General features: G+C 41.2%; 1 protein-coding gene across 1 annotated transcript in view; it reads right to left on the bottom strand.

The window, feature by feature from the left end:
• Positions 1–3631: 3631 nt before the first annotated feature.
• Positions 3632–14029, bottom strand: part of tshz1 (teashirt zinc finger homeobox 1) — a 93945-nt gene continuing 83547 nt past the window's right edge. The window contains exon 2 of the mRNA XM_060823101.1: positions 3632–7188. Coding sequence (XP_060679084.1) covers positions 4070–7188 — 3119 coding nt within the window. The 3' untranslated portion in view covers positions 3632–4069. The remainder of the gene's footprint in view (positions 7189–14029) is intronic.

The raw sequence follows: 14029 nt of genomic DNA, 5'->3' as shown, positions 1-14029 counted from the left end.
TTACTTCATTGTTTGTGTCTGAAGCTGTGATAGATTATTGTGAGCCAATGGTAATTCAAGAATATGGAGAAAGGTATTAGGTAGCAGATCAGCCATGGTCTCATTGAGTGGACCCAGTTTGGGAGGGCTGAATGATCTCATCCAGTTCTTATATTCAGAAATTCTCAGGATCCAATTTATTCTGCTGGTCATATTTATTGGCATTTGCCACACTGTAGTTTCTGGCCACAGTGTAAAATTGAGCAAGGACAACTTTATTTTCAGTATTACAGATCACAATGGATTTGCTGGGGATTTTTGTTGTCTCTTTATGAGGACCAAAGAATAAAATTTACAGCAATCCTCCACCATTTGGGTGAAACTGCTAGTATCTGGTCTGCTCCAAGACTTTAATACTCAAATCCTCAAAACACTTTGAAGATGGCAATCAGTGGCCCCTGGAGATGGAATAAGAGGCTGCTCACTTGGTATGAAAAGGTATTCTAAATGTCCCTCTGTGCCCGTAATAATCTTCATTAAAACTATAAATAAACAAAATGTATTTTTTAAAATTGTAAAATCTTTTCGCTTGCAGAATGAAAAGAAAGGTTGACAGTGTATTTTAACCTGCTTTATTCCATGAGACTGTCATAACTGAGAGATGATCAGGTTTTTCTCATTCCAGGAAGAAATTGAACAACACTGTTTGTCACTGAGTATCCAACATGTATGCACAATGGTTTAATATTTATAATTTTGGCCTATTTAGTGTCTGAATCAAAGCACACAACTGAATCTTTGGGTGCTCAAAGCCAATTTGTTTTTGCCACTGATTGAACAGAATATGTCAAATAAATCTATTTTATTTATTGGTGGAATGCTGCCCCCACCCCCATGCGATTTTCCTTCCGCGCAGAAGGAGTAATTCTGCTCCCTGGTAGTGTGTGTTGTCGCATTTGCTAAGCAGGCCTGTGTCTCTTTCACCATATTTGCTGTGAAATGGAATATTTCCATGCAATTTGTAAACCTTAGTATGAAAATTTTAATGTTTAATCTGTTAGGCTCTGGAGGCACAGCATTCCACTACAGCTATCCATTATCCAAGTTAGGCAAACAGAGACGGGATGCCCTTTGGAATGAACCCATGGTGCATTACATTTCATGGGATTATAAATGCATTGAAAGCTTCTCTCCCGTATCAATTTGTAAATATGCAGCTATTAAGTCCCCGCACAACAAATGTTGTACCTGTGCTTCTCTTTGTGACCCTCTGCAATTACCAGAATGCACAAGGATAATTCAGTGCAGGTGATATTCAATCAGTCATCTCCCTAGCAAAGGATGGAATCAGAATCTATAGGAAAAAAAATTAGAATGCAGGTATCTTCTTCCCCACATCACAAACAAAAAGTCTCTGGCACAGCACAAAGGCATTCCGGCAAAGTATTGACAGTATCTACTCTGCTTGCTGTGTTAGCAAAGTACAATTGAATATCTACTGGCAGAATGTGCTCTACTTGCAGGAAGTTTGCCCTAACTGGTTAAATCATTTTTCTTTGCCATGTTTCTTTTCAATGCCACACCCAAAAAGGATAAATATTGATAGCACAATAAACTTGCGAGCTGTGCTTGTGTCATATTTGATTGATAATGTTTAATATGCTCACTGAAGTGTTTAAATGCCATTGACTGAGTGAACAATGCATAAGAAAATTTCATCTGTGCATTTTTGCATAGTGTTTGGAGCTTTCCTTGAACAATGATGAAAATGCTTCATTTTGGACAGTAATTGTTGAACAAAGTAGGCTTAAAACCCATTAGGATATGTACCCCACACGGTGCTTTCTCCTCACCCAAATCCCCATAATATCACTTGTCAGTTCTTGATGATGCTTAGCAATCTATCAGTGCCAACAAGTCTTTAGAAGTGGATTGAGAGCAAGGGCTGTGCATTGACATGGAATCGCAGTGCAAGAGCTTAATGATCGATCATTCCAAGACTCCGTTCAGCTTCACACTATCTGCTTCTCACTTCCACAGAGGTTAAATTTGTACAGTTGAATTTGAAGACATGATCAGTTGAGTTGAAGTAACTTAGCAGCTGGATACTTCAGGTGAATTGATGCCACTTACTGATGGAGATTGAGCATATATTATGTAATATAATGACAGAATGAATAGGTGAAGTTTAATGTTACTCTTCCATTCTGTAGATGATGGTGTTAAACATTCTTCACTCAGAGGAATGTACAACTGTGGAATTCCCAACTGCAGAGGGTGTTAGATGTTTTTTGAATATATGTGAGACAGAAGTGTTTAGCTTTTTCAGTACTAAAAGAATTAAGAAATAGGAGATAATATGAGATAGTAGAGTTGAGGTGAAAAGTAAGAAATGATCTTATTGAATGGCAACGTAGACTCAAAGAACCAAATATCCAACGTTCACTGTTGTATCTCATTTGAGTGGCTCCAAAATGCCATCTGTGATACAGACCACTTCATTTCCCCTGGCAGTCACATGAATAGAAGTGAACTTTGCACAAGTGCAGAATGAGAGACCATTTCGATATCATCAGTAGCTTCAACTAAAATTTAAACTCTGTGTTGGATGCAAAGACTGTGCAAGTTGAGATAATGCTCCTGATTACACCTTAGCTGTTCACTTCAAACATTTTCAGTGTGACAGAGTCAGGCAGCCATTCTGACAGAATATCTCACATTATAGATACATTAATATTTTAGAACCTAAACACCCTCACTTACTTGCCACTGCTTTTATCAAGCATTTCAACCTGCCAATCAATCATACATACAGCATTCTGCAGTCCAAATGTTTAGTTTATCTGTTTGTGATTTAGCATGCCATTCCAGGGCATGAACATCAAAACTGGCACCTCAGGGTCAGAGTTGCCATCTTTCAGATGTTAAATCAAGTTCTCTGAGGTGGACAAAATAGATCCAACAGCCACTATTTTGAAGATGAGCAGAGGAGTTATGCTCTGTTTCCTAATCAATAATTATCCACTAATCAGGATCGCCAAAAATGTTCCAATTGTTACAGTATTGCTGTTGTGGTATCTTGCCGTGTGTAAATTGCTGCATTCCCTGCATTAGATCAGTGACTATCCTTCAAAAGAAATTAATTGTCTCTGAAGTGGTCTGAGATATCCAGTACTTGTGAAAGGTGCTATTTAAATCCTTTCTTACTATCATCCTTTAAAATCGTAAACAACAATAAAATACCAAAATTAAAATGCTCAACTGTTGTTCTGAGCTTATTGAAGATTGACATTTTAAAGTATCACTTTTAAAGTACCGATATAAAAAGTGTCTAACAATTAATTCAGAGAAGAACCTAATTTTCAAATGTTCTAGGATTTGGTTGCTCCTCATATTTTAGCCCTGAGCTTTCAGAAGAAGGCATTTACAAGAGAAGTTTTTGAAGGTCATTTGACTGAAAGTAGTGATGGTCAGAAATAACAGAATGAATGGGTAAAGTTTAATGTTACTCTTCCATTGTCTGTACTAAAGAATTTTCATAATTGCCAAATATTTGTTAACAAATGTATTGCACTGACCTACAATATAACACATAACCTTTTGGGTAAATGCAAGTTCAAATATAACTTTTATTATTTTTCTCACAAGGACCGCAGTTGTTATTATGGAATTATGTTGGCAGTAATTGCTTCCAGTTCAAAGTTCAAACGATAATGGGTCAAATTGCAAAGACATCATTCCATTTTGTTATTAATGTGCTTTCTTTAGTTAGCCAAGCCACAACCTTAAATTCCTCCTTCCAAATGTACAATTAAATAGGTGCTTGCCTGAAACAAAATAAAATTCTGAATTTGAAACTGTGTGACTGCCTGACAATACATGATAAGATAAATTATTGTAGCAATGCATTCAGTGGTGATCTTAATTCTCTGGAGATTACTTGTTAGGGAGTGTTAACAGCAAAAAATGACAAATAAGTATACACTGTCTAGACATATGAGGAAATGTTCATTACATTCATCCCGGAGTGCGTTTGTTATGCTCTGTGTTTATCAGTACATGCTTAGTTACACATCTCCTTACCTGGGTACTATTGTTTTTCAAATTCAGTTACATATAACAGATGGTCCTCTGGAGATTTGCCATGTGTTTTGCTAAGGTGCAGTTTGACCGCATGTTTGCTTGCAAAAGTCCGGTTGCACATTTTACACTGGAATGTACAGCTGATGTCCTCCTCTGATAACCCAACTGAACTCAGTGTCTTATTTGGTATGACCTTTGAAATTGCCTGCTGCTCTCGAATCTGCTCTATTGATAACTTCGAGAGATCCTTCATAGAAAATCCTAAGTGAGATTCCAAATGTCCTATGTAGCTGGAAGGAGTCCTAAACTGAGAGGCACAATCATTACAGAAGAAAACTGGGTGACCTGTATCTAAGTTCTTCAGGAATTTAGTTCCACCTGTCCTTCTCAATTGATACTTTACATTGGCCAGCCAATGGCTTATCGTGGTCATGGAAAGACCAGTAAACTTTGAAATGTGCACCCGTTCATGTAGGTTCAGGTCTGACATAATGTATTTGCCTTCAGAGGACTCGCGCAAGCTGGCTGCAAACTGAGCTTGGAGTATCAAAAGGTGCTGAGGGTTCCAGTTAGATTGCCTGCCCTTCCTCTTCTGCACTGGAGAGATCTCCTCTAAGGTATCCTCAAAACTGCTCACATCTGCTTCAGACTTTTCCGAAACAGTTGACGGGGTTGAAGACTTGGGTGTCAACCGGCCTGTGAGGTTCTTGACCATGTCAGATATGTCTAATAAAGCGTTTTCCCTTGAGGAGGACAGTATTGTTTCTGTCATGGCTGAAATAAGCTTTTTGCTGCTTTTGGACTTTGTTAAGTCTATGGGCTGGTCATTGTTTTCATAGTAGTATCGATCTACAATATCTGCTTGTTTGACCTGAGTGGCAGGGAATATGGGCTTGTCTAACACACTGTTGCTTATTTTGTACAACATGGCCAGTGGGTCAAGGCTAGGGCTCAATGGCTTGGCAGCCTTGCCCAAGTGTGTGTTCATAATTGACTGTAGTGCACTAAGTGGATTGACAAATGGTGACTCCGGTGAATGGTCAGTAATAATTGCCATACTGTTACAGCCATTGCTAACAGTTGATTTCAAACATTCAGTCCCATTAGGAGAAGAACTTTCTAAATTGATCTCCTTTTTCACTTTCACTTCCTCCTCATCAGCACTTCTCTTCAGTTGTGCTGTTCCGTCAAAGTCTTCAGCTTTGGGAGGATCCTTAGCGCTGGGAGGTGATGAGCTACAGCTTGTCCTGGTCACCGGTGTAACCACTGGCTCTTTCTCTACTGGTTTCTCCTCTGACTTAATGGTCATTTTACCCGTCACCTTCTCCACAAGTTCCTCCATTGCGTGGACATTGCTCTTTTGAGGTGGTGGCGAATGGCACTCTGAAGACTCCACTGCAGTCAGATGCTCTGAAGACAAGGTCTTGACGCTATTAGCATAGAATGGGGTCAACTGAACATTTTGCACCGTTGGCTGAAAGGGTCGTATGGTCCCTGAAAGCTGATATGCTGCATGAATGCTGGAGTAGCCACCCCAGGTAGGTGCCCCATTCTGGGCTTTGTTAATGGCTGTTGTGACTGTGTTCTCTAAGGACTTGAGAATATCAATCCCACCTTTAGGACTTTCATCCAGGTCTTCTTCTCGGAGATATTGATATTGTGAGGTGGACTCAAACTTTTCAGTGGGGTCATCTCTCTCTTCCTTTATTTCTCGTTCCTTTTCATGCTGTTCCAGTGGCTCCTCCTCCTCCTCCTCCTCAAGCTCCTTCCTGGGCTCGATAACTGGTGAAGGTGGTGTTTCGGGCTTGGTCTGGGAGGTGGGCGCTGCCATCCGGGTGGGAGTTGAAGGCGGCAAGGGGATAGACTGGACTTTCTCCTCACCCACTGCGTCAAAAACCAGTTGCTTCCCCTTTTTGGAGGCGGAGTTGGTGACTTTCAGGAAATGGCCAGTCACCATCATGTGGGCGGTCAGCTGCTGCAGTGTATCGTGGGAGCTACCACACTCCATGCACTTCAGTATCTGCGCTTTCCGAGCCTCAAACTGCCAGGTGTAGCTGGCACCATTCTGGTAGCCATAGCGGTTGTTGGGAGTGACGTAGGGATTGGCAGCTTTCTGCGCAGAAGCCGATTCGCTGGCCGGCACTCCCAGGGAATTGGCAGTGGACTCTGGTGAGCAAGGCTGAGTGTCGTGCTGGACTCTCCGCTTGTTGGGCGGGAGCAGCTTAGAGGCAAGGGCGGGCACTGGCTCTTTGAGAGGCACTTTCTGGTAATGCTTGGTCTTGATCATGTGGACACTGAGGTCCTGCAAGGACTCAAAGGAATGTCCACAGTACATGCACTTCAATACCTTTTGGGCGTCCTCCTTACCCTCCATCTCCATGAGGGAACGCTTCCGAGGCTTTGACCATTTACGGGGGTTGTTTGCGTCCTTGTCCTGGTTGTCATCGCGATAGTGTCCTGTCTCGTTCATGTGCACCGTCAAGCCCACCAAGGTGTCATAGGCAGAGCTGCAGTCCTTACACCGGAACTTGCTGGCCCCGGTGAAGACCGAGCCAAAGAGCTTGCTGTGCTGCCGGTACAGCTGCACCGTGCTGAACAGGCTGGACTCGGGCATCACTCCATAAGAGGTCTGCTGCAGGGTTTTAGCCAAGGCGGCCTGGTGCCAGTCATAGCCCGCCCCGCCACCACCGTTGCCACTGTGGCTGCTGCTGCCGTTGCTGCTGGTGCTGGCACTCGGCTGGTTGGCGTTCTTCAGGTCCAGGCCCAGGCTCGTCCAGTAGGAGCTGCTCAGAAAGTTGGAGTAGGCAGCTTTCATCTGTGCCAGGCTGTCCCGTGAGACATGCAGGCTGTCCATGCCCAACCCCTCCTCTTTCTCCTGCCCATCTTTAGATGATGTGCTCTGGGACTCAGCTAGCTGATCACTGGTGTCACTCGCGGGTGACCCATAGCCCGGCTCTGGGTTGGTTGGTGTGCTGACAGGTGAATTCTGGTAACTGGGCACTTCTTTACTCTCGTCTTCGTCAGCACACACAAACTCATGCTCCTGGTCACTCCCTGGTGGCAATTCTTTATCCTGAAGATCTTGGTTGAGCTCTGCTGCCTTCAGCTCTTCCTCGGGCACGTACGCTGGCAAAGAAAACATATAGAAGCAAAATATTACTGAGAGCTGGGCACAGTGATAAAATCCTTCACTTCAAAAGTCTGTGAATTTAACAATGTTGAATGAGGTGGAGGCCACTCAGCCCTTGCAGGCTTTTCGCTCTTCAATTCAACCTGTATCTTAGCTCCAACTATCTGCTACATGTTTTAACAAGATGCATTTTCCAAATAGCTTCCAGCAAATGAGTGTAGTATTTCGCTAACATTAATTTTCATTAAACTAAATTTAAACATTTTCTATTGCTGCAGGAATATCACTGAGTTTTCCTGGAAAGCAAATGTAACTCCACCTTTCTCAAAAATAAATCAGCTATAAACTGTAACATGTTTTATCAATTTTTTTTCTGTTGCTTCTGAGGAGATTATTTCACAATTTTCTTTTTTTAAGGAAGTGTTTCCTGGGGATTTTCTTTAAACCAAAAATGAACATTGGCATTGGTCCTGATTTTAAGTAATGGAAACCAAGCCATGGGCAGAGAATGGGGGTGAGAGTGAGCAGCTAAAATAACAGGCTTCCAATATTCCATCTGATTTTCTTTTATTTTAAAAATATACTTTATTCATAAAAAAATCTTCATAAACATATTAGAGCAGTTCAGTTCTGTACAGTCTTTACAGTTGGAGAACGAACGAAACCAAGGCATTTCTTGCTTAAACAATAACAAATTTAAATGCACTGAGGCACCAAGAGAACCTGACAACTGAACAACCCCCCATTTACCTTCCTTTGATCCCTTTCCTCCAGTACAAAAGCAGATATCTGCTTATTACCATATTGCTATTCACGGGAACTTGCTGCGAGCAAATTGGCTTCATTATAACAGTGACTACACCTCAAAAAGTACTTATTTGGCTGAAAAGCACTTTATTAGATTAGATTAGATTACTTACAATGTGAAAACAGGCCCTTCGGCACAATAGGTCCACACCGACCCGCCGAAGCGCACCCACCCAGACCCATTCCCCTACATTGACCCCTGCACCTAACACTACAGACAATTTAGCATGGCCATTTCACCTAACCTGCACATTTTTGGGCTGTGGGAGGAAACCGGAGCACCCGGAGGAAACCCACGCAGACACGGGGAGAATGTACAAACTTCACACAGTCAGTGTGGAGGCGGGATGATGTCATGAAGTTGTGAAAGCTGCTCTACAAACCCAACTCTTCCTTTCTCTGCACATTAGCCTTCTGGATGTAGGTTTTCTCACTGAGCTGGAAGGTTCATTTCCAGACATTTCGTCACCCTACTAGATAACATCTTCAGTGGACCTCAGGCAAAACATTACTGAAAATTCCTGCTTTCTATTTATATATTTGGGTTTCTTTGGGTGGTGATGTCATTTCCTGTGATGTTATTTCTGGTGGTGAAGTCACTTCCTGTTCCTCTTCTCAGGGGGTGGTAGTTGGGGACCACAGGAAATAACATCACAGAAAATGACGGCACTACCCCAAAAGAAACCCAAACATCTAAATAGAAAGCAGGAATTTTCAGAATTGCTTTGCCTGAGGCCCACTGAAGATGTTATCTTAGTAGGATAATGAAACATCTGGAAATGAACCTTCCAGCTCAGCGAGCAAACCTACATTCAAAACCTCAACCTGAGCTATAAATCTTCTCAAAACTCACTATTAACCTTTTATTTCAGGAGGTCACCCACAGGAAGTAGTATTTTACAATCTTGGATCTTTCTAAAATTCAAAACTAATACCCTGACAGTAAAATGGTAAGAAGGTACCTCCTTAATTGACTTGGGTCAATTCTTAATCCTGAATGAATTACTTGTTTGTTATGCTTTATCAAGCAATACATGTACAATTTGAATTCCAGATTTGAACTGATATAAACCATGAAACAAAATTTACTGGAGAATGGCATCTTCTGGCATATTTTTGTTACTCTATCACCCTTTGATGTGAAATATCTTTGCAACATAACTTGCTGGCAAAGTGAATTAATAATTGAATACTTGGGACTTCAAAGAACAATGGGACCAAAAGTCCATTTCCTTTCACCAATGAGGGTTATGGATTGAGAAAAGAACAGAAAAACAATGGAGAAGGAAATTAGGTGACTTAGTTTGTAATCAGGGACAGAAAGAGAAACAAAGATTAGATTGAGACTTATAGAAAAAGAGAGCAAATCAAAAAGAAAGCTTAAAAAATTGAAAACGATTAAACCTCCAATCCCAATTACAACTCGCAGGAGTGAGATTCTACAGTTTTAATTTCTCCTTTTCTGGGCCAGAGAGGTTGTAGTATTCCAGGAAGATAAATCTCCTTAAAAGAAGGCTGTTAAGTGTTAGATCTAACTTTCCACAGTCAGTGTAGTTGGTAATAAATGCCAGAATACAACAGTCTATTGAAATTCAATAGTGTACAGTGAGATGGCATTTCTAAGTCCAAAGGTGGCAATGATGCAACCTGTCGTGTAACATGGCTATTCACAATTCACAATTCAAAGTGGATCTCTTTCTCAATACAAGTTCAATGAAGATTTGCAACACTTTTTTTTACAGTTAGAAAATCAAATGTTTCACAAAAACATTTAGACTTTAATACAAAATATAATTTTCTGTCTTGAAGGAGCATTAAATATTGTGTCAGCAATGGTGTAGGTTGTAGTACATATCTGAGTCAGAAGGTTGGGGGATCAAGTCTCCCTTCAAGAACTGAGCAAAGAAAAATGGCTGTGTCTATTGACAGCACATGCATGTGCTTGAACATGTGAATGTGTATTTACCAGAGGCAGGGAATGTGTAAATCTCAACAGATTTGGCTTCAAACTTAGTGCAGCTGTGAAGAAGGAGGGACAGGGTTTGGCTGTGAAAGAGGGGAGAATTAGAATGCGAAGATGGGGATGGTTATGAAGGGGCAGTGGCAGTGGATCCCTCTTCCCCTAACAGTACCCACCTCCCACTTCACCCCATCCAACCTGGTCCTCCTCCTCCTCCTTCACTCCTGCCTGCTGACCTCTGTCCAATATCACTCTCCTTTTCTGCACATGCACAGATCGTTTGTGTACGTAGTCGTCAGAATTCTATATGATGACCTCGCATCTCAGAAATTTGCAAGCAATGCTGGGTGCCAGCAGGCATTGGCAAAAATAATCAGGGCTCATGACCCAGTATATTTCTGAGGGAGAGAGTGGGGTTCTGGCAAAGCTATTTATCTCTCAGTCAATATCTCAGAAACAGATTATTCAATCATTATCATATTATCCTTTGAGAGACCTTGCCATGAGCAAATTGGTTTTCTTACAATGTAAAGGTGACCACATTTATCATAGAATCCCTACCGTGCAGATAGAGGCCATTTAGACCATCAAGTTTCACCAGCCCTCTAAAGATCATCGCACGCAAAACCCTATCCTATCCCTGTAACCTCACATTTGCCATGGTTAATCTACTTAGCCTACACAGCCCTGGACATGGACAGAACATTTAGCAAGGCCAATCCACCTAATCTTCACATCTTCAGACTGTGGGAATGGAAACGAGGAGCTTTTTTTAATATAACAGTTGTTAGTCTATGGAATTTTCTTCCTCAGAAGGCAGTAGAGGGTGGGTCCTAGTATACATTCAAAATTGAATTTGATAAATTTATGATAGACAAGGGTGTCAAGGAGCCGAGATAGGAAAGTGGAATTGAGGCCACAGTTAGATCAGCCATAATCTTATTGCCTGGTGACGCAGACTCAATAGGTCAAATAGCCTATTCATGCCTCTAGATCCTATAGAACCCTGTTCCAACAAGCAGGAGTGGAAAAAAGTGCCATTGTTTGTAACTAAACTATCCAGTTATTTACCATGTTTATCTGAATTTGACACGAATCACAGCATTCTGGCATTAGATTTAACATTGGTCTCCTTTATTTAAGTTGTGTTTTTTGACAGTGTTTTTAAAATCTTTTGCAGCATGAATTATGCCCGTGACAGCAGCAAACCGGATTCCACAGACAAGACCACAGACTCAGGATTATCACTTGCATTATAAGTTTCAAGAAGAAAAAAATTGATAGCGTTTACACCAGCCAGCACTTTAGCGATTAAGTGCATAAGATGAAATGTAATGAGAAGTTAGTCATTGTTGTGTAAGTAGTCATAAAGGATTGCAATGTGCTAAAATTACATGAAGGCTTTCATATTGCTTTTCATTCCAGTTTGTATCAAGTCTTTGCATAGTGAAGCTCTTTCCATCAGTAACAACCCTCACTCCACACCTGCAACTATCTTTGACTTTGCAACAGACTATACTTGGGCCAGTGCTTAACTTGTGTTTTGAGACCAATCCAAGAATGAAACAGCCCATAATTCATATCATTCCATTTGTCAAGACTGCAGCTGAAAACCTCCAATAGAGGTCTGCCTGCTGCCATTTTGGATACATAGTCCTCCTAGTTGGCAGGGTTTTTTATCCTGGAAATCAGTAATAAAGGCAAATCATCACAGGACAGTTTGCTTACAAAAAGGCAGCCCCTTACCCCTCTCCAATTACCACTGTACTATTCATTTATTAAGTTAATCCAATGTTCTCACATGTAGCAAGTAAGTTACCAAATTAAAAATTATATTCCAGTGGTGAGTCTTTAAAGGGCAGGGAGTTGCATAGTAATGATGTGATCGGACAGCATTTATTTCAAAGAGACTTTACTCTCGTCTGTTCACCTCTAATGGATTCCTGCCTCAGCTTTTCCCTACCGTCTTCAGAAGTTTAACAACTTAAAGGTGGTTGTCATCTAACAATGCATCCCTCTCTCCTGGTCTTTTGTTTTTCCCTTCATTCAACCTCGGTGCTGTTTTCCACTATGAACCTTGCCCTCTCGCTTATATCTTCCTATTGGAAACGTAAAACCAGATACCTCACTGTTTGGGGGGGGGGGGGGGGTGGTGGTAGAAAAGACTGTTTTTTTTAAAAAGGTAACTGGCAAAGGGATTAAAGGCAAGAGGAGGAGAATTTTTGTTTCACACTGAATTGTTGTGAGCTCAAACGTTCTGCCTGAAACAGTAGTGGAAGCAGAGGAAATAATAAATTTCAATAACGAGTTCGATAAATACTTGAAGAGGAAGAAGTTCAGAGAGTATGGGAAGTAGCAAGGAAGACTAATTGGACAATGCGTTCTAACAGTGGATAAAGGCAGAATGGACTGAAAAGCCTCTTTATGTGCAGTATCACATTCTGATTCTAATTAGCTACTGCCTTCTTAGTTTTTTTTACCGTAGCAGCATTACTTAAAACTATGATAACTTCAATTTCAGCACTGCACTTTCTACATTCAGTGTATAAAGATTGAGGTGCCTTTTTAAGGCCACAGCTCAAGGTGCCCCATAGCTTTTGAAAACTTCCATGCAGGTGGATATTGTGGAAGGACATTGGGGTCTCAACCAATTTATTGTTAGAGGTTTCAACAATAATTTGAGAAGTCAAAACTAATCAAGCCCTCTGTGACCTCTTTTAAACCATAATCCTTCAGGGCATGTGGGTATTGTTAGTTAGTTCAGGATTTATTGCCCATCTCTAAATGCCTTCTGAACAGGTGATGGTGAGCTTTCGTCTTAACCACCACATCCTCTTAAACACCAGTATTTCCATGGGGCTGTTGGACAGAGAGTTGAAAGATGTTGCCCCAGTGACAATGCAACATATTTCCACATCTCTATGGTGTGTGACTTGGAGGGAAACTCCCAGGTGACGCTATTGTATATATCTGCTACTCTTGTGCTTCTCAGGGTTTGGAGGTTGTTGGTGCCGAAGTGTTTAATGAGTTGCTGCAGTGTGTATTACAGATGGTACACAAGGCTGTCACTATGCGATAGAGGAAGTAAATGTTTGTATAACATCAGAGAAATGTTCTCCAATAATAAAGCCTATTGGCATAAGACTCGGGCTGTGTAGGTTCAGGAGGGGACAAACTGGAATGTGTTCCCTGAAAAGGCAATGGAATCAAATTAGAGAAACAATTGAAGGGGAGAAAATTTTCAGGGCTAAGGAAGTATGAGCAGTGTGAAAGTGGCACAAATTAGAAAACTGCTTCAAAGAGCCAATATTAGTATGATGGACCAAATGGTCTCCTTCTGTTACACATTTTTGCAGCACGAATATGATCAGCTGTAAGTTTACTGAGAATATTCCAGTCAGTAATTATTTTTTTAAATTGGACAGTTAAAAATAAATCACCTTCTTGGTTAACTTATCTCTACAAGATGGGTCACAATGCACATGTCAGCCAAGGCGACTGCGCCTCGAAGCTCGCTGTCACTTCACGTAGCAACCAGCCTGGCTCACCTAGACAGGTGACACTGCGGTGGAGAGCAAGATGGCTCCATTATTGAGGGCATGGAAGATTGGGCTGACAAAGCCTGGGGCTCACAGTGAATCGAACTCAGCACAGTACGCATTTCAGCATGTATTCTCATCATGACTGGATGGTAAGGCATGTAACAGTGAGAGTCAATTGGCTAGAAAGAGAAAAGGAGGGCGGAAAGCAACAACAAAAAGGAAAAACATTGCTTAAAGAAAGGAAAAAAAAATTCCCTAAGGTTTTCTTACAAATAAGGTGAAAAAAAACAACACAACAAAAAATGATAAAATGTCATGAGAAACAGGTCCAAAAATAGCACTGGCCAACTTCAGAGTGTGTAACAGCTCCACACGGAAACCTTTCAATAAATATAAATATAGATTCTTTTTTTAATTCAAAGATCAACCAGGAGCAAAACTGACAGAGAAAAGTATGTAAAAGAAACAGCTTCTCTCTCTAGTGCACAACTTGTTAAATCAATAAGAATATCTGTCAGAGATATCCCG

The sequence above is a fragment of the Hemiscyllium ocellatum genome, chromosome 4 (genome assembly GCF_020745735.1).
Source record: "Hemiscyllium ocellatum isolate sHemOce1 chromosome 4, sHemOce1.pat.X.cur, whole genome shotgun sequence".
Classification (NCBI taxonomy): Eukaryota; Metazoa; Chordata; class Chondrichthyes; order Orectolobiformes; family Hemiscylliidae; genus Hemiscyllium; species Hemiscyllium ocellatum.
The sequence above is the reverse complement of the archived record's forward strand: the minus strand, read 5'-3'. Positions and strand labels throughout refer to the sequence as shown.